The 20727-nt window shown below is 31.6% G+C and overlaps 2 protein-coding genes across 4 annotated transcripts; one reads left to right on the forward strand and one right to left on the reverse strand.

Moving 5' to 3' along the window:
- Positions 1-821: 821 nt before the first annotated feature.
- Positions 822-6604, forward strand: LOC111282055 (Serine/Threonine-kinase, putative (DUF1639)). Of its 2 annotated transcripts, XM_022869966.2 has the most exons (5): positions 822-1043; positions 1903-2511; positions 3525-3945; positions 4036-4113; positions 6233-6604. In XM_022869966.2, the coding sequence occupies exons 1-5, from the start codon at positions 1039-1041 to the stop codon at positions 6284-6286; spliced, it is 1167 nt and encodes a 388-aa protein (XP_022725701.1). In that variant the 5' UTR covers positions 822-1038; the 3' UTR covers positions 6287-6604. The 2 variants fall into 2 exon arrangements, with proteins under 2 accessions (XP_022725701.1, XP_022725700.1); XM_022869965.2 differs by lacking the exon at positions 822-1043 and having other exon boundaries at positions 1736-2511.
- Positions 6605-7541: 937 nt separating this feature from the next.
- DIS2 (Arp2/3 complex, 34 kD subunit p34-Arc) lies at positions 7542-13737 on the reverse strand. 2 transcript variants are annotated; one of them, XM_022869967.2, is made up of 10 exons: positions 13482-13737; positions 12607-12673; positions 12274-12481; positions 10367-10536; positions 10020-10100; positions 9803-9935; positions 9627-9718; positions 8237-8293; positions 8001-8072; positions 7542-7920 (listed from the first exon to the last, which is right to left on the reverse strand). In XM_022869967.2, the coding sequence occupies exons 1-10, from the start codon at positions 13541-13543 to the stop codon at positions 7885-7887; spliced, it is 978 nt and encodes a 325-aa protein (XP_022725702.1). In that variant the 5' UTR covers positions 13544-13737; the 3' UTR covers positions 7542-7884. The 2 variants fall into 2 exon arrangements, with proteins under 2 accessions (XP_022725702.1, XP_022725703.1); XM_022869968.2 differs by having other exon boundaries at positions 10020-10097; positions 13482-13723.
- Between the last annotated feature and the right edge of the window lie 6990 nt (positions 13738-20727).

A 20727-nucleotide genomic window follows, 5' to 3' on the forward strand; every position in this document is an offset into this window, starting at 1 on the left:
TGAAAAAAATTGATATCAAATGAGCTTTATAAAAAATAAAAAAATTTTATTAAATATTTTTAAAAACAAAAACACATGGCACCCAAATAAAAAAATTAAAAAAAATTAAGGCCATAAAGAACCAATAGAAAATGAATGTCATGAAAAAATTATGAAATATAAAAAAAATTAAAAAAACAACATAAATATGGGGTTTACGTTCAAAAAACTTAAAAAATAATAAAAGTTGGGTTTTATTAATACTAAAAAATAAAGAAAAAAAGTTGCAACCCCACATGAAAAAAAAATTAAAAAAAAGTGGATCTCATGTTTAAAAAATAAAAAATTAGGGTTGATATATGATAAATAGTATTTAAAGTGCATGTGTACAATTTATACATGATTTAAAATTATTAGAATTTTTATATTTTAATAATTTTAAAAACGTCTTTGACTTTGAACTCAATCTAGTCAGCCAACAAATATTAAAGCTTTATTTGATAAAAAAAATAAAAGGATGTAAAAATGAAATCTTATTAATATAATAATTAATTTTCTATTTTATAAATTAAACATTAAATTAATAAAATTTCTATTTTCACCCTTTCAACCAGGTAAAGTCTAACGGAAGATACAGAGATAGAGGTCGAAGCGAGTGAAAATGGATTTGGGCTTGGCTGCTTGGGATTGGGATTGGGATTGGGACCCAACCCTAGAAGTAGAAAACATACTTATGGCCAAGTAGTAAATAAGGAGAGAAGAGAGGGGCATTTAAAAAGTGAAAGGAAACAGTACTACTAACTCTACCACTAAACAAAATGCCCATGCCCCTACATGACTGCAAGGCTTTGCCTTCGGGTGCAGCTAGGTTCGAACTTTGAACTGGGTTCTTCTGTCTCACTTCCGTCAAGATATTAGACGGTACACGAGGCTTTGGCAATTGGCCAATCTGCTCCCCTTGAATCCGGATTTATGAGTTTTCCCATAGAAATGGTATGAGAGTGCAGGAGATCAAAACTCTATCCAAAACTAGTCCATGTTCACCCGTCATATAGGTTGATGAGGTCTGGCTCTGACTCTGGCTCTGGTGGCTGTTTCTTCCAACTGTGTTGCGGGTGTTAATTATTCTTTTGGCAGAAACTTCTAATGATTGTCACAATATGAATATTTATTTTAGTCTTCATCTAACTTAAGTCTTTCATGACTAATAAGTAGTCAGTTCTTTCTCTGGTTTATTACCTGATCCGGCCCTCTTTGTTGCCGGAGTTGTTGCTGTTGAGGAGAGACAAAGTTGTCACGTGGGATCAGATTTGCTTCCACCGACGTCTTCAATGCCTCATCGCCATTTTATTTAGATTTCTCTTTCTTTTCTCTCTTCCTTTTCCCCTTCGCTTCCGTTGTTGGTTGAATATATGGTCAGATTCGGACTGTGAGTTGTGGATTTGAAAATCTCATCAAATCGGGTTCTTGATAGAGTCCCATTTTCATTTGGAACAATTGCAGCAACAAGACAACAACAAATTTCGGAATATCTTTTTTTTCCTTCTACTTTTATTTGATGATAATCACTGATCGGTGTTCACCGATTTTTCCTTGTTTCTCCATGAATTATTCCTTGTTTTTACATTTTTCATTTTTTTTCTAACTACTAGAGTGGATGGAGAATGAATGATTTTAGCCTGTCGGGTAGTTCATTGTCTCCAATTTGTTTCTTTTTTAAATGCCTATGTTAGAAATCACTGATCTGTTGCTTGATGTTGTTTCTGATTCAGAAACATATGCGATGCCTGAATCGAAAATACTATGCGTGTACTTGTTTCCTCAATAACTTGGAGTCTCGTTTGTGAGGCAATAGACAACAAACTTAAATTTGTATTACTATTATTATCATCCAATTTTATGGAGAATGGCTTTGATTTACAGATATCAGAGAGTAAGCCCAGATTGTCATCCTCCTTTGAGCAGTGCTAAAAAGTTCGGTTTGAAACCAACAATAACTACAACAGCAGCAGCTACAATGTGCAGGGAAGAGAGCGGAAGCTGCAGCAACAGTTGCAATATTGAGAATGGAGGAAGCGTTCCAAAAGATATTGGCACTGCTTTTGAAGGAGCAAAGGGGGTAAGATACAGATCCCCATCTAGAAGCCAAGACCACCTACAGAATGGTACTTCGTTCCATCCCAGGTCTGGTGTTAGTGGTAATGGAATACCCAATTCTCTTCCAAAAGCACAAGCACAAACTGAGGGCAACAACCTCCTCCATGACACGCCAAAGAGAAGCAAGACTACTAGCCCCAAGCGTTGCGATGTGCTATTGCAGTGGGGTCAAAAGAAAAGGGCAAGAGTCTCAAGATCCGAGATCCGGCCACTCGCTGGTGATTCTTCCTCGTCAAGTGTTCCAGGTAAGCAGCACATAGGCAATAAGGTTCACAGGAGAGTCTTGCATGCAACAATGCCTCCTCCGCCGCCACCACCACCTGCCTTTAACACAGCCCGATGTTCAAATCTTCGAAATGGTTTGCTTTCTAGCAGGTACCCAACCCGATGCATTATATCTTTGTTTTTTTTTTCTTCTTCCTCAAAAGAAAAGCTTTAATTAATTCATTCTGCTGTTTATTTATTTATTTATTTAAGAGACTGATTTAAATTTAGTATACATACTCCCTTTTATTTTTGGCGATTATGCATACTCCATTTATTGCTCTTTTCTTATAAAAATTTCTGAAACAGATGGATGCTTTTTCACTCCTATAAATTGTCGGTATTCATCCACATAGAATCACGAGTTTCCGGTTATTTTGAAATTAGAAGTTCAGAATCAGTCAGAACCATTGATGATTTCAATTTGCTTTTTGTAGCAAGTATTGGCTGTTGAGTGTTAGTTTGGAATCATTTGTTTGCTTTATTTGCTGACGGTAATATTTTTTTCTTTTGCCTGTTTTGGTTCAAGATCTAGTCTCATGTTATAGTTATCTTCCATAGTTTCTTTGTACTCCCCTAGTTCCCAAGAGTACTTTTCTTGTAATGTACATTTATGCCCTTTAAACGAGGAGAACGAGGAAAGTCATCAACTCTCGTCTCATCTTTCAGCCCTTCTCCAATCACCGGTTGTGGGTTGAGGGTAGTCCTCCTTCCCTTTGGGTTTCCTTTCCTTTTCACTTTGCCTGGCTTGTGTTAGTGCGGTTCTGTTATATCCCTCGCAGCAAACCCTCTTTACTTTGTTATACTACCGTCCTTTTCTCTGCATCTTGAAAATGATACCATCTCTTCAAATTTCTTCCTCTCTCTTCCCCCATTTCTCTATTGTTTGCCATTAACAGTACTTTCGTTTGAACTCTACTTTTCGTCAAGGTAGTTATGAGTTGCTCGTTTTTTAGGTGGGTATTAAATTCTGTTGTTACTAATAGTATTGTCTGCTCCTGATTTTTGCGTAGTTTATACTGTACATATTCATCTACTCTTCCAAATCTTATACTTCCCACCTTTTGCAACCAAACCAATCCCCATCAATTGTATTTTGTTACATCTTTCTTGGCCATGACCAGGAATCTAGATGAGCGATCAGCTGCTGCTAGTGGATCACCATCCAGAAACAGTGGTGGCACTAGCCGAGCTGCTTCTAGATCTATGGCAGGAAAACAATCTCCTACTCTAGAGACCCTTGATAGAAAGAAGTTGTGTGCTGGGTCAGTTAAGGATGAGAAGAAAAAAGGACCAGTAGTGCAAACTGATCGCTTGAATCAGACTGATTCTGCTCCGGTTCAATCAGAACAGGCAGGTGGAGCTGCTAATACTGTTTTAGCAGCTGGAGTGGGAGAGAAAGTGAATGTTGAAGTGATCGAGTGGCCCAGGATTTACGTTGCCTTGTCAAGAAAGGAAAAAGAGGACGATTTTTTAGCCATGAAAGGAACAAAGCTCCCCCAGAGACCCAAGAAAAGGGCTAAGAACGTAGATAGAACGCTCCAGGTATTTCTGCTTACATGTATGTTTTATTAACTAAATTCTGGTGTGTATTTGTAAATAGCGCATGGACGCCTGGTACTGTGTTTTTGGCAGTATTGTTTTCCAGGTATGTGGCTATCCGATTTGACTAAGAGCCGATACGAGGTTCGAGAAAAGAAATCCGTGAAGAAGGTAATTACTGTCTGTTTTCTCTTTCGAAGGAGTAGATAATAATCGTGTGGTAGCCGCGCTAAGCGTTAAGTCAGTTTGCTATAATTTTAAGAGGACAAGAGGACAAATTATTCTAATTGATTTTGATTATATAAAAGATAATATAAGTATCATTTTAATTGCATTTCAGTGTAACAAGGAAAAAAAAAAATTAATTCTAAGGACTTTTAAGAAGAGTTACATCTAAAGGGAATAAGAAGAAACACCATTTTATTTCATTTTGATTGTTTAAAAATTCATGTAAATATTATTCTATTGACATTTTGGTATTATAAACGTGATGCAAAGTACCTTTAAAAAGAGTTAATACTTTTAGGATGTATTATATACATAAGATTATGATAGAATAAGATAAAATAATATTATGAATATAATTAAATTAAATAATATTATTTTGTTTTATATTTGATGTGTGTAAGAATTATGATAGGATAATTTATTTATTGATCAAAATTATTCTTTTTTAAAGTTTATATAATTTAAATTATTGATATAATTTTTAAAGATGTTATAGGACATGTAAATTCAATCTCATTGATTAAAAATAATCTTTTCTATTAGAAGAGAATTGAATCATTTTACATTAAAAGAATGATTATTATTTTTTTTGTAATGCTATCCCTTTTTTTAATATACAAACTAAACATAATAAAATATAAATATCATTTTATCTTATACATTATCTAATGCACTAAACATGATTTTAGTATTTGATGTTAATATAAAAGAAGGTTTAAAAGATAAAGAGTTAATAAAAAATTTTTTTTTTTTGAAGAGTTAGGAATTTTAGCACATAAAAAGTTGAGAACTCTTTAAAAACCAAGCTAATCTTAAATTAATTACACAAATATCTTTAATAATCCTTGAAAAAACTGCATATATCAATAAAGCATTCAAAATTTTTCACTGTCAATCAAGTAAAACATTAAAAAACAACCAAAACTTTTAAAAATCAAAATCACTGATCAATATTAAACTTAATTCAATCGACATTCAAAACACCGAAAATAAAATAGAAATTGGGCAGTATCACACTCTTGCCCGCTACAAAAAGGAAGTCGAAAAATAAATCAATAAAAAAAATTCAAATTGAACACAAAAACTTATATCCAAAGAGAAAAATTAAAAGAAAAAAAATTCTAATTAAAAACTTAAACTCATGAGAAGAAAATGAATAAGAAACAACTGACAGCAGAAAATCCAAGAAGAAGAAAAATAAGAATAAAAAAAAAAAGTCACTGACAGTCTACAACTATAAAGATAAGTCCCACTCAAATAATCCACAAAATAACCCACAAACACCTCAAATTTTATAAGTCCTCCAAATTAAAAATAATAATAATAATAAAGAGATGTCAAACATAGATTCAACTTTTATATCTCAAAGTTCACAAAATTTAAAAAAAAAAAAAACAACAATAACAAAAAACCAGCTGTCAACCTTTTAAGATCTTAAGTACTCTTTTAACATTGAGGTATATAGATATACGTCTCCTGTCAATTTTAGGCTTGTTGTTGCAGAGAATAAATAACCTACATGATTGTTTACATTTCAAGTTGCGATCAAATTGTGGAACCTCCTCCTCAGCGGAGGACGCAACTAGATATCATTGTCATTGACGAGTTGTGATCACTTTTTCTGTTGCCCACAACTACAGATTAAACCGCAATTAGGGTGTTGGTAGTTACTGTTAAGCAAAGAGCCCTGAGGGTATTTATTGGAAAATGTACATTTTCGCATGACGACCTACAAATGATCTATATGGGTCCTACTACTACCTAATGACACTAGTCTAGGATGAACTTGGAGTGTAAATTACTACTACCATAATTTACTTTATCATGGTAAGGAAAAGAATGCTTTTAAGCGAAAGATCTAAAAGAATAACTTACTAATCAAGTGGTGTTGTAATTGAAATATGACTCTGGATGATTTTTTTTTTTTTTTTGTTGCATGGATTGTATTTGTAAATGCCTGTGAAAAGAATTTGCAATGGGTATTTATTCTTAGTGACATGTAAAATAGTAGGAAGTATTTATCGTACGCTTTTGTTCTGGTGGTGTGCACTGAATATGGCAGCTGAAACGAAGGGGGTTAAAAGGAATGGAACGCGAGGACAGTGATTCCGAGTAAGATCACAAGATTCCAAATTTCAGTCACCTGTGAATACAAAATTATGAAATGCTGGCGGTGGACACAAACTGCATCACACGCATAACAAGTTGCCACGAGCAGCGGAAGGCCAGAGGAGTTTCTTACTTTGTTTACTCGAGCGGGCGGCATCTAAATCAGCTGGCCTCTTTTTGTTATGCCCAATTGTTTTTTGGCATCACATTCTTTGCTCTTTCTTTTACTTTTTTTATTTTCATCAATGACTAAGTTTTTTATTTGCTTTTTTAGGTTAAAGCAGGATTTCCAACAAAGTAGTCCAATCATCTCCGATTTCTTCAATGATCTTATTATTTCATTATTTATGCAATTTTGATGTAACAACAGAACAACAGATCAAAATAACACTAGAATAATTTTTAACTAAAATATTCACTGAAAATACAACAAAAGTATTTACATGTCGAAGCAGCAGCTTGAAGACTTAGCAAAAGGTCTTTTTGGTATTAATGAACCAAGGTTCTAATAAAAAAAACAACAATAATGCTCAGGTAGAACGGGGCCAATTTTATTTACCACAAAAAATAATAAAAAAGAACTGTTGAATTTTTCAATGTAAGCGTCGAACACCTACCTTTAATATTTTGGGGCGGGCATTTACCCGGCACCGCCCTTTTTTTTTGGCTTTTTAACTCTACTCTTTGGACTTGTTTTCACATGCCTCCATAATGCAATTCTAAAATTTTTACGGGTTTAAGCAATAAATTGCCATGCTCCAACCAAAAGAAAAAGAATACCCGACTTGAATTCTTAACCTGATATTCCCAAAAAATTAAAAAGATTGAACATGACAGCCAACAGTTGATGTGGATCAACTATTGTTTGGAACTTGGTCATTGTATCCTCGTCCTTTATTACAAAGGAAAGTTCCTTGAAGTGAAACTTCAAAATGCGAGTATTTACGTATTTCTTAAATCTTCCTAGCTAGCAAAGGCACCACACTAAAGCTCTACAGACAATCTTTTTTTTTTTTTTTTTGGATATATTAAACATGTGATAAAGCCTTAATAGCGATGTCAACCGTTGATTAACATATATTGGAGCAACAACTCCCCTTAACAGGAGTCTTGCACTAACAACTAAAACGGCTTTCCTACCGCTACATGGATGGTCAGCTGTGAGATGCTAGAGTGCGTCTCACAAAACATTCCCTGTAACAATTGTAGCCAAAAAAGAAACTCGCCACCGTGATACAAGCCACATACATCAAAACTGACTATTTTCTCCAAAAACCATGATTCCAATAAATACTGTTGGGTCTCAACAACTTAAAATCTCAATTGATAACCCACTCTTCGCTATAGTAACTTTGACATGTCTGGAAAAAAATCTAGCAAAAACAAAGCTGCAGAGATGTCTTAAATGACTTAATGATACATTTGTTAGTTCAGTCAAGATGGCAACGACCAAATTGTACATATGACCAGATAAAAAATGTTTGTTTTGCCTAGATAAAAGTTTTAGAATAGAAGCACCTGCAGCAATCAATCCCCATATTTATGCAAGCAAAGCCCTGGGCAAAGTACTCTTGAAGGTACGACAAGAGCATATCAACAGTACATTTATGAACTTGAATTGGTGCAACTGTCCTTGAGGCTCTACAACCAAGTATGTATATTATCAAGCATCAGCAAAATCCATCTTGTCAAGTATCAAGTTTAGCATTTACATAACATACCAGACGTTTGAAAGATCTTGTATGTGCTGTTTTCTTGGTCTTCTCCTGATCTGGTTTGGCACGATTGAGAGCCTGCATTACAAAAAATATAGATTCTTATGAGCAGTAGAAACTGTCACAGGCAAAATTTTCAGAAGAATTAGCAAGAAAGCTTGCAGCAAAATGTATATGATGGAACCACTGTCAAACAGAACATGCTGTTGACAGAAACATAATCAAGTAACAAACGATACTACCTGAATTAGTGACTCCACACGCCTCCGCATCCTGGTGTGCATAAACCCCTCTGAGCACTGAGTAACAGAATGGAAGTCACTGAGATTAAATAATTGCACAAGTGTCTAAAGTAACGGACTATAATGTTGGTATGTTAAAAATGCCACAAATGCATGGTGTTCCCTGAAAATCCTTTGATAAAACTATAAAATGATATAACCAGGACTGCTTCATGTCATCCATCGAACTTAAATCTTATGATTGACATCTCTATGAATTCCCCTTTCTTTTTGGACAACTGAGTGAAGATACTGAAATTACTCACTTCATGGTATGTCTTGATCCAAAGTTCTTTTTAAGGTTCCATCTCTACAGATGCTTATACTAAATTTGCATTCATAATACTCTGTCTTACCTCAGTGAGTCTCTTACACAAGATTCTAACTGCTACAGAGTCCCTCAAACAAGATTCTAACTGCTACAGATAAAGCAGTTAGACAAGCAATTGCTATATTATAAATAGTAATTTGAATCCACTAAAAAAATAATTTCTATTTTCTTTTGAATTATAAAGTTCGTCTGATATCTGAGTTGTTATTAAACAACTAATCAAAATAAGTTCCATCTGTCTTTAACAGCTTTCTCAGTCTCATACTTGATTGCAATTTATTTAAACCCCATGTCTTCTTTTCTCATTTTTTGACAACTTTGTACATATCTCATTTTCCCTCCTCGGTTATTCAATTGCATACAAGCCTAGAAGGAAAAAGCCATACAGCATGTCAGCACATACTACGTTCTTCCCATGTTGTACTTACCCAGGTTTTCTTAATTTCTATACCTATGTAAATCTTCATGGCACTTCCTTTTTTAACCACGAAGATTCCTTATGCAGAGAGGCAACTCCTTTCAATTCTTCCAAAACTTACTACTTTTTATATGTGAATAGCCATGTCAACCTACAAAATATTTGTATCCTCACTCATTACCCAATTGGCTCATGCAAATAATTTATTTGCAGCTATATAAATTTCATCCATTAGACACTCAAAATCAATTAAAAATGAAACAAAGAAATAAATAAATGGTCTATGGATGTATCATTCACACTATACTGTAACCTATCTGACAATAGCATAGTACAAAAACATACACAAGTACAAGCATGCATTTAGAAATGGAAGGTAACATTCTTCTGTTTGTAACATGTTAAAGGCACGTTTCTTTTTGAAAAGCAATTCAGAATCCCAGTCTAACAAGTATTAAATGAACTTCTCAGTCATGAATACTGTACTTAGGCTACGAGCTCAGTTGACTTAATTCCTTCTAATATTTCAAAGTGCTAGAATGTCTCAAAGAATCTTTAATAAAGTATACATGAAGCAAAGCAATTTATACAAACAAACTCACCTTAACATGATAATTCACATATGCATGAAATGTTGATAAATTCCACACAGTACGGTCCAATTTTTTGCCTTCCACATGACGAGGGAAAATAACTGCAGTTATTACACATAATAGAGTTTGTCATATTGACAATAGAACTAAAAGCGGTAAAAGAAACTACAAACTTCTGATGTTACCAAAAGTAACAAATCCTGCATTTGCTGATAATGCATCATCAGTTGCTCCCTTCAGTTCCAGTGGAGGAGAATGAGACCACAAACAAGGAGGTGCATTACTCAGCCCAGCTGTACGCCTTGATTCCACGAATTCCTGAAAGATGATGAAGCATTTAAGAGAAAAACAAGAAATATAACAGAAAGGTCTGCATAAAATTTATGCACCCTCTAACATTACCTGCAGGAAGGAGGTTGCCAAAACAGTGTCTATTGAGTCCTTGAATCTCATTGGAAACACCACTGTCACCTTCTCTGCCTGCTAAAGTATTTCTATTCAGTTAAATTACAGGATAGCTATAGTCACTCATATATAAAGTAGATATGTTTGTACCTTTGACAAATAAAAAATTCAAATAATTACTTCTAGAAAAAGAGAAAGAGTGAGACAGAGTATCTGTGAGGCAAGATAAATAAATCTATACCAGTATAAAAGATGATCAAGGAAAGAAAAATAAAGTAAACCTACAAATCCATGTCCATTCTCAGCATTAAACCTTAAATCGGTCTAGTTACTTGAAACAATACCTGAGGTACAAGGAAAAAGGACTCATTTGGTCGATGCACGAGAGCAACAAGATGATCCATATCAGGAGCAACAGTCCTTGAAGCAAGATATTTTAGGATTACTCTTAAAGGGGCACCTAATACCACTTCCCTAACAGATGCAATCTTTACCAAAAGGGCATGTTTGTACTCTGCAAGACATCAAGAGTTGAAACCGTCACAAAAGAACATGAATGAAGAAGACCAAGGAAACAGGTAAAAGCTAAATTTGGTATGATGGTGCGCAGAAAAGAATCTCCCTCTCTCTCTCTCTCTGTCTCTCTCTCTCTCTCTCTCTCACACACACACACACACACACACAAGTTTACATGTGCTCTAAGGCCAAGAGTGCTGACTTGTTGCACCTAATTAATAACTAACTCCAAATAGGTTTTCTAGTGAAAATTAGCCAAGATCTATATTTAAGCCATTAATCCTAATCAACCATGAAAACAAGCTAAACAGTAGATAGAGATCTCCTTTTAATATGCTCCCCCTGCCACAAGTTGGGCAGCATACACCCCTCCATCCCTTTCCTGTCAGAAAGGCTCACATATTTCATTTTTACTTAAAAATGAAAACTCAAAATTTTGTATAGTAATGCTAGTAATTCATTCATAACTCCTGGAACTAACAGTTAAAATTTTCTTGTTCCATTTTAGCAATTACGTCAAACATCATGGAATAAGTTTAGTTAACAAGAGCCTGAGTGAAAGAGAGATCATTAACCTATCCTGGGCAATATTACAAGGTTAGCTAATGGGTGCAGAATATTGTATAGGTTCCTGCATTCAAAAGAGAAGCTCAATGCATTTTCAAAAGTAACACCTATATCTATGATAAAACTAGAATTTGATAGTTGATTAAATTCAACTAGATCTCATGTTCCTATTAAGAGAAAGCTTTGTGTGATTGGTGGACAAGACCATGGGAGTAGTAAACATAGAAGAGGCAATAAGCCCAACCTTGCAAGCAATAGGAGCACATACCACATTTCTTTGTTTGGAGCACACTTTAAATGCAGTAGTCAGATTATCATTAAATGAGCATAAAAACACTTTCCATTCTAGATAATGATTGACACAAATGTAGTGAATGCAGCAAATGGTGAAAAATTAAGACATTATATAAAGAGATACACTAATAGATAAACATGTCTTCCTTGTACTAATGTTATATTTTATTAAAACATGCAATGTTCTCATTTGAAAGTTTATTACAGTGGTTCAAACATATTCCTTTCCACACTCTGCTGAAGCTGCTAATCCCTTTATATGGTTTTGCTTATAAAACCATTCCCAATATACTTAATAAGGTCATGTTTACGTCTCTATGAATCTGATAGTATATGAGAAATATTTGGCATGTTTCAATTGTTATAAATTTTTGCTGTTACATTTTGGATACATTCATAAAAAGTATGAGACAAGTATCCTATCTGATATGGATATGATGACCATTGTATATGTGTCTGAAAGTATCAGATAACCATCCTATTTGATATGAAGCTACTTATTAGAAGCATCCTACCAAATATGATTGGTCTCGTAAATTAAAGCTCCAATTGAGTTCCGGAAAAGGGCGTGTATATATATCCTTCCTAAAATCTATGACATTTCACCTAGTAAATTGAACTTTTCTACTTCAGGTAAAGCACTACTTGCCCTCATATCCAAGTATAAAACCAAGGGAAGAATTAATTGCAGCAAAGTCATTGAAGAAATATCCATCGAATAATTAAGACAACCTTTCAGACATGATTATAATCCAAAAACTGGTTTTCTTATTTATTTATAATGAAGGATGGGAGTTTTCAACAGATTGATCCTAAGAGTTTTGGCAAATTATAGTGCAAGCTCATAATGACCTTAGAAAAGAAACTTGTTGACCTTCATCTGGAGGAAGTTTGGACAAATTCAGTTTCAATGTGAGATTGAAGCCATCTCTTGGAGGATCAAGAATTTGCACAATTACACCATAAGCTGCTTTTATAGCTTCTATGGCTCCAAATGGAAGTCCTCCAAGGAAAACAGCTTCCAGTGGTGGAGTAGGTAATGATACTGAAAGCAGTAAAATATGTGGATTCTTCATTGACACCTGCATCATATTTGCAAATTAGATGAGCATAATATAATGGCTGGGGTATCTTTAACTATCAGTTAAGAGAACCTAATGGAGCAAGCAAGAAATAAATGAGCATGAATAATTTTTAATATATTGACCTGAACATGGTAACGAACATCATCAAACTCAACCCAGTGGTAGTCTAGCTCAACTGACTTTTCAAGACTGCAAAAACAACATGAGAGAAATCAGAAAGCTGCTGTGATAAAAAGTGAAAATAAGAAGCTGAAAAGGTCCAGGTAGCCTGAAAAATATCCAGTGTTTACAACCGAATGAACAATCGGAAAGGTGTTTCTACATTCAACACCAGTACGTGTAAGTTATATACAAATATTAAAGTACTGCACATATGAATCCATGACCATTGACAGAATGTACAGCGTTAAAAAGTAGGCATGTTTCCTGTTAGATATGCAACTTCGCCAGATAAAAGTAGAACAATTTTTACAATGTTAAGCACTATTTTCTTTGTGGGCTTGTGGCTTGTGAGAAGTGGGATCTAGCCTAGCCGAACAAACTATTAAGTCGGAAAAGTTTACGCCTCAGCGCTTCAACAAAGGGTGCAAGAGTAGGGGCCGTATTTGTTGATAGTGCCATCAGTGTACATGATACATATCTGGCATACCTATACGTAGGGTAGGGGTCAGGTATTTAAAAGTAACACTACTGCAAACAACAGCGAGAATGGAAGATTTGAGCCTCTGATGAGGAACCATCAAACTCATCATAACAGCAGGCAACATAGAATGACAGATACATCTATAAGTTAGAAATGTACTTCATTCCTTGACCTAACTTTGCTCGAATTCCCAACTATGCCTTTCAAATGTATCAGATTTGTTTAAGAACAAAGATGCAATTAAAGAAGAAAAAGGCAATGCAATTAGATAAAAGACAAAAATAAAAATTTATATTTTATCGGATTAAAGGAAATGAAATTGAAAAAAATAAAAGTAAACGAAGGAAAAAGTACTTCTGTACTCGATTCAGCAAAGTCTGAAGAAGGAATCGTGAATGGGACTGTAACAGTATCATTGATTTCTTTCTCCGTCGATCAAAAGGGATGAAAGGATCAAGAAGACCAAATTAAAACTATCGCGCAGAGTCTATGGTTGGGAATTGGGATCTGTTCGTACTTTGGAGGAGGCGTGTCCAGGAGGATCACACAAAACAGTCTATTTCTTGCCCTTTCCTGTCCCGTTAAATAAATAAATTATACTCTCTGCTTTTCTACTGGAATTTATAGAACCATTGTTATTAATATAAAAAATTAAAGATATAAATGTCCATGCGCCTTTTTATAAATAAAGATTTGAATTTATGTGTTTTTTAAATTCATTTTTCTCGCATACATGATACAATTAAAAAAATCCTATTCTATCAGTCTCATTTATAAAATTTAAATGTAAAATTTTTAAAACATATTTTTAAAATTTTAATTTAATATAATATTTTAAAAAATAATTATCAAAATTAAGTTTATTTTATTAAAAAATCAAATCATATATATCATATATATATATTATATATAACATACATAGTTATCTGATAAAATTTACTGATATGAATATTTACATGGACAATTTCATTTTTTGACACGTAAAAAAATTCTTAAAATTTTCTTTTAAAATGACATATAAGATATTTATTAATTTTAAATTATTTATCAAAAAAATATATTTCAAAAATTATTGAATTATCTAAAATTTTAAATTATAAATAAAAAAATAATTTAAATTTTAATGAAATTATTATCTCTATATTACCTCGTCTCAATTTAAAATTAATTTTTAAGTAATTTAAAACCAAATCCAAATGAAAAGTAAGTAATTCTTTCTTAAAAGCATCATTTTTCTTCATCATTTAAACATAAAAGCCTCTTTAACTATTTTTCAATTGAAGCTTTCAATGGCGTGTTATGTTTTTTTAAGCTTCTCAGTTCCTCTTTATTCTTTTCAAAACCCATTTAAAGCAACTCTCTTTTGAAACCTCAATCCTTTTTATTTCCTCAAAATTATTTCCTTTGAAGAATTGTTATAAAAAATAAAAGTCTCATTTGCTTTGTTAAATGTCTGCATCACATGTGGCTAACCATTATGTCTTATAGTAGAAAGAGGTTGATTGAGAATAGAATACGTCCTTTATGGCATATAACCATAAGTTTGCTGGTATATGTAAAAGCTATTATCACTATAAAAATCATGTCAATAGACATTAAACTTATCAAATACATACTAAATCTAACATGCAACTGGTGTAGATCACAAAGTAAACTAACACAAAAATTTCAAATCCAAAATCCTTCAAGATAAAAATGTTAGCAAGATCATTCGGTTAACCTATAGTCACCAAACAAAACATTAGCAACACCTTGGCCTTCAATCCCTGGAAGTCAAGCAGCTACAAGTGCAGCAATTGATGAAAGATAGGGTTGCATAACAAACAATTGGCCAGAGATGACCATAACAACACATTTCAATTTAAGTTTGCATTGATCAAGTGGCTAATGATCTTGCTGTTCTTAATGGAAAAACTCCAATTCAAGTTTACTAGGATTTCAGTGAAAGTTTTAAGCCTACATTTTCAGTTTTCATTGGTTTTACAATCATAGTAAGATGTTTTGCCTTCAAATAACTTGACCAAATAAACCAATGTCTTAAACCCTTTTTTGGTGTACTGATGCTAATGGCTTCCATATTGTGGTTTTTTAGGAAATCTCAATGGGTTTAGGACCAGATGACGAGCTCCGTTATCCCTTTCGCTACAAGCTTGCCAAAAGTGGCATAGTTACTGGAGTTGGGGAGTTCTAATGTTACAACTTCAACATGCTTAATCTTCTTAAGCAAGGTGCTGAAGCAAATGTAAATCTATTATAAGGACTAGATGGTCCATATGATGCACCCACTTATGATCAGTCACCTAACTCAAATAACTTCTTCAAGGATCATGGTGGATCATGGGAAAATTCTTATGGTGATTTCTTTTTTTCTAGGTACAAAAGCCAACTTATATCTCACGGAGATCATCTTTTTTCTCTTGAAAATTTACAAAAATTAAAACTTGTTTTATATAAACAATATCATTTAAAATATATTATATATAAATTATAATTTAATTGTAACTTAGCATTTATAAATATATAATTATTTATTAGATCAATAATTAAAAATAAATTTAAAATTATGAAAAATTTAATAAAAAATCATGTACATCGTACGAGTTAAAAAAACTAGTATGAATATATAAAATGTAAGAGAGAGAGTACTTAAGTATTTTATTAAGAAAAAGTATTTCATCATTTAAACTTTTTTTGTTAAATTTTTCATTTTTTCTCTTCCACGATAATAACTAATCAGTGTGCCAAAATTTAGTGCTGGTTAATTATCCAATTCGTGATAGTCATTACATTTTACACCACTTACTAGTGGTTACTCATAAGAATACGGGCCCAAAGGAGGCCGACAACAGAAAAATAAACGGCCTGTGGGCTATGGCTGCCCTAAAAGGCCAACCCTAAATCCAAAAATGAAATAGCGTGGCTGGCATTGTTTAAAGAATACTGCTTTTTTTTTTTAGAGTTTATATTTCATCAGCGATTAACGTATATATGTTATACATTCTTAATGATTAATATAATCATATCTTATAAAAATTAATTTTAAAATCATGAAAAACAAATACATTAGATCTTCAAATTATATTTAATATTAATTTTTAATAAGATGTTATTTTATAATTTATTGACAGTACCTAACATGATACAATAATAACGAATCAAATATAGATTTTTTTTTTTTAATTTGAAGTTATCATGAACTAAATTTGACGATTGAAATTATATGTCCAACATTCTATTAACCAATTACGTAACTGTTGTTCTACCATATTTCAAGCTAATATACACTTGTACATTGCTGCCGCGCAGGATACATTTGTATCCTAATGAAAACCAATGTACACAAGTTAAAAATAGTTCTTCTTTTTCTTTTATTTTTGTATTTTGTTTCCATAAGATGCAAAATTATATAAAATTATCATAATGACATAGAAATAAATAAATATTTTTATAAAAATTAACTATAAATTTAATATATAACAATAGTAGGATATAACTTCAATAGGCCAAATTTTTCTCATGAAAATTTTGAGGAAAAAAAAGAGTTTTTTTTTTAATAATAATAATATATGATAATAGTAGGATATGGAGAAGTTTTTTTTTTTTATTATTTGAGTTGATTAAAATTGGAATCTTAATTAAGTTTAAATAAAATCTAAAATACCTCTGATGTTATTATAAAAGAAAGTAATGTATTTTTCTTTTTTTATTTTATTTTCAATAAGGTAATCAAGGCATGATATAAGAATTGGGGTTATATCCCAGACTCCTAGAAGCCCCTGTTATTGTTGTGAATATGGAATACTTTTATCTAATGTTATTCTAAAACTTTGCCTTTTTGATCTAGTGAAAACATGATCCAAATTCAGCTCTTTAAGAAAAAAGTAGATGAATTGAATATAATTAACTCAATAATTGATATATGTTTTTCTATGTTTAAAGAGTTGAATTATTTGAATCTCTTTGTTTCTGATATCTATATATATATATATATATATATATATATAGATAAGTAAAACAACCTTTGAGACTTACGTATAATTACCGATAAATGCAAATAAAGCTATATACTAACCTTCTAGATACATCTATGATCTGATATTCATCTCGATCATCTGAATTGAAGAATAATGGTTTATAACTTAACCAAGTTCGTGTAATTTAAATGAAAATTTAATTGTGGCTTGACAACTTATCAAGGTGTACATATAGTCTAATGTGCAAAATAGTTTGAGTTAGTAAAAGGAGAAAAAAACAATCAAAAAGTTTTTGCAATGCATGAATTGCTGTGAAGCGTGAACAGGGAATGCAGGGAATTTGGAGATATATGTTGATTACATGGCATTACTTAAAAACAAAGGTGCTGGAGCTTGGATAAGTATGTCTCCTCCTAATTGACTGGTTTGCAGTGGTTGGGGATATTGCTTTGCAAATCGCATCTGCCTTTATGATTACATTCGTTGACACTTTAACTTCCATAACTACCGGGTCTCTGCGAGGCTGCGAGGCTTTATTGACCGTCTTTCTCTCTCCCGAAATGGACAACTTTTCTCCAACACGCGCGCTCCAAAATACCAGGCTAGCATTTTTTTTTTTTTTAAGGAAACCAGTTGCACATGCACAATATTGAATAATCTGATTGTGGATGTCGTTCTCTAGCATAGGACAACACGACAGTCGACAGTCACTCTGAATCATCGCCACGTATGTTGTCGGCATTTTACGCATTTTACCAGGCAGCGTATGTCAAAACGTGTATGGACGTTACACTATGTTTAGATTGAGTAAGTGGAAAAAAGATCCTTTCTTTTTTGGATAATATTTAAATTAAAATAATGAAATGGTGGGCTTCGGATTCGGCACTTTTTCTTCTCTATTGAAAATTTATCTTGAATCTTCTAATTTTATGACGAAAGCTGAATGAAGTTAAATCAGTTTAAAGTTTGTCTTAAATCTCCCATTAAATATTTACTAAAATTGTAAATAGTTTCACCCTTATAACTAAAATCTTTTAATTTTGATTGAATAATATCAAATAGTTAGATATTAAAATAATCGTTAAATGAATGTGCTATTAAAAGAATATAATTGATCTTTTAAGTTAAGTTTGAGTAAAGAGTTTTTTTTATGATTTTTATTATTTCAAAAGTCTTACAATTATAAAAATTTATTTTATTAGTGGATTGGGTTTACAGTATATTACTTTGGGTTAGACCAAACCAAATATATTGGTATGTTTTTTTTTTTTTTTCGATTATTCTATTATATGTGAGTGTTGTGTGTGTTCCATGATCTTAACAATTGGTATTCAAGCGAATGTTCAAGATGTGAAAAGAAGCAAGTCCAGAAGAATTTGATTCAATAGAGAAGTTCAAGTTCAAGTTTTGAGAGATCAATTTGCATAAAACTTGAAGACACACAAAAGAAGATGATTGCAAGACTTTCATTGTAAGAAAAAGCCAAGCATGTGTCTTTTAATCTTATGGGTGCCTACTTAATAAAATTTTATAACTTTCTTACATTTTTCTCTTATACATAATCTTACAGAAACTCCATTATTTATAAGCACACTTATTTACCTATCAAGAATCACTTTTCATTTATGGGGCGTTTGGTTCATGAAATCCTAGATTCTAAAAGGGAAAGTAATCTTCGAAAAAGTGTGGATTTCTGGTAAGGAATGGTTTTTATTAGTATGAGAATGTTAGACTTTTGTATTTTATTTGAAAGAAACTCAAACTACTTAGTAAAGTCTTTTTATTATAATGTCCTTCATAGCATGTCAAAAACAAAGTTTTTGTTAAATATAAATACAGTTTTTGACAAACAAAATATGAAGTAAAATATAGTTAAAAACTATATTTTTGTTATTAAAAAAAAGCAAAATATAGTCAAAGGCTACGTTTTTGTAATATAAACGCAGTGTTTATATATGTACAAATGTAATCTTTGATATAAAGATGAAGTTTCCACCTAGAAAAACATCGCATTTGACATGAAAAAAGAAAAGAAAAAAACAAAGACTACGTTTATCAAAATAGAAATGCAATCTTTGTTGTTTTGCCTATTAACTTAATAGAAACTCCAAAACCAAAAAAAAAAAAAAATGAAGATCAAGTTTATCAAAGTAGAAATGCAATTTTTGTTACTTTGTTTATTAATTTAACCTAAACCACAAAAAACTAAAAAAAAAAAATGTGTTTATCAAAATACAAATGCAGTCTTTGCTGCTTTGTTTATTAACTTAATAGAAATCTCAAAACCAAAGAAAAAAAAAAAACTACATTTATCAAAATAAAAATGCATTTTTCATTATTTTCTTTGTTAACTTAACAAAAATCCCAAAACCTTAAAATGTGGTCTTTGTATTCTTAAAAATACGTTTCTAATATATATATATATATATATATGTATATATATACATATATTTTTTTCTACTCATTGACCAAGCAAAAGATTTTCATATTCTATCATCTTCCTTTTCTTATATTAATTACTTATTCAAAAAAGAAAATATAGTACTTTTTTTTCTTTTTCCTTTATTAAATTCAATGCAAACATAATGTTAATGTTGCACATTGGAGTAAACAAATTTCATCCACCAAATTCCATTTAGATACAAAGACCTTTCACATTATTATTAGCAAATTTTCTCTTTCGCAATTTAAAATTGACTTTTTTAGTATAGTTTCTCCTAAAGCCATTGTCAGCGAGAAAAAGATTGACATATTCAATTACTTATGTAGCCGTTTATTAGGAGAAATTGTTAGAAAAAATAAATAAGAGAAGATAAATAATAGAAAAAAACCTTTGACTTTAATGTGTGAGGAACACTTTCTTAAAGGTAATTATACCTTTAGGATACAACAAAATTTCAAACTCTCTAATCAAAAGCAATGAAAATGGTTATACTGAAATATTTATTTATAATAAATGAATAGACATAAACTTTTATTCATATGGTTACGACCTTTATGAATAACAATTTATTTATATTCAAATAGTTATGACCATTTGTCATATCATAATTATTTTTATTCAAACATAATTATTTAAAATATGAATAAAATTAATACAAAAATTAATTTTATTCATCAATAATTAAATCTTTCTATCTAATGTGTGATGCACCACATTCTAAAGCACCACATTCTAAACTACCACTAATCCCTTACTAGCTTGGAATGTTGGTGCTTAATTTTTACTTTTCACATAAATAAAGATTATAAATACAAGAAGATATATCTCGATTTAAACCTTCAATTAGCATATATATCTTAAAATTCTAATGAAGTTGATGGTATCTGTAGATTAAATCTTAACTTCTAGTGTTAGAATTGAAAATATAATACACATAATACTTATTTATTCTTTTGTCAGAGGTTTATAACCACTTTTAGTACTATTATAGTCATGTGTTTATCCTATTCATAAATATTTATAAGAGAGACCATAATTCTTCTTGTTGAAGTGACACTCATTTTATGTTTATTTATGTCTTTATTGCTTTAAACATTTAAAACTCCATTAAGAGTATAAAAACTCATCCTTCTCATACAATGGATCACACTAGTTTGTAAAATTTGAATGAATTTTACTAGTA

The sequence above is a fragment of the Durio zibethinus genome, chromosome 5 (genome assembly GCF_047325235.1).
Source record: "Durio zibethinus cultivar Kanyao isolate XHJ-2024 chromosome 5, ASM4732523v1, whole genome shotgun sequence".
Taxonomy (NCBI): domain Eukaryota; kingdom Viridiplantae; phylum Streptophyta; class Magnoliopsida; order Malvales; family Malvaceae; genus Durio; species Durio zibethinus.

Coding starts and splice junctions, on each gene's coding strand:
- LOC111282055 (XM_022869965.2), top strand. CDS start 1,886: ATGGCTTTGATTTACAGATATCAGAGAGTAAGCCCAGATTGTCATCCT. Junction 2,512..3,524: donor AATGGTTTGCTTTCTAGCAG/GTACCCAACCCG, acceptor GGCCATGACCAG/GAATCTAGATGAGCGATCAG. Junction 3,946..4,035: donor ACGTAGATAGAACGCTCCAG/GTATTTCTGCTT, acceptor TGTTTTTGGCAG/TATTGTTTTCCAGGTATGTG.
- DIS2 (XM_022869967.2), bottom strand. CDS start 13,543: ATGATACTGTTACAGTCCCATTCACGATTCCTTCTTCAGACTTTGCTG. Junction 12,482..12,606: donor ATGTTCGTTACCATGTTCAG/GTCAATATATTA, acceptor AATATGATGCAG/GTGTCAATGAAGAATCCACA. Junction 10,537..12,273: donor CAAACTTCCTCCAGATGAAG/GTCAACAAGTTT, acceptor GATGTCTTGCAG/AGTACAAACATGCCCTTTTG.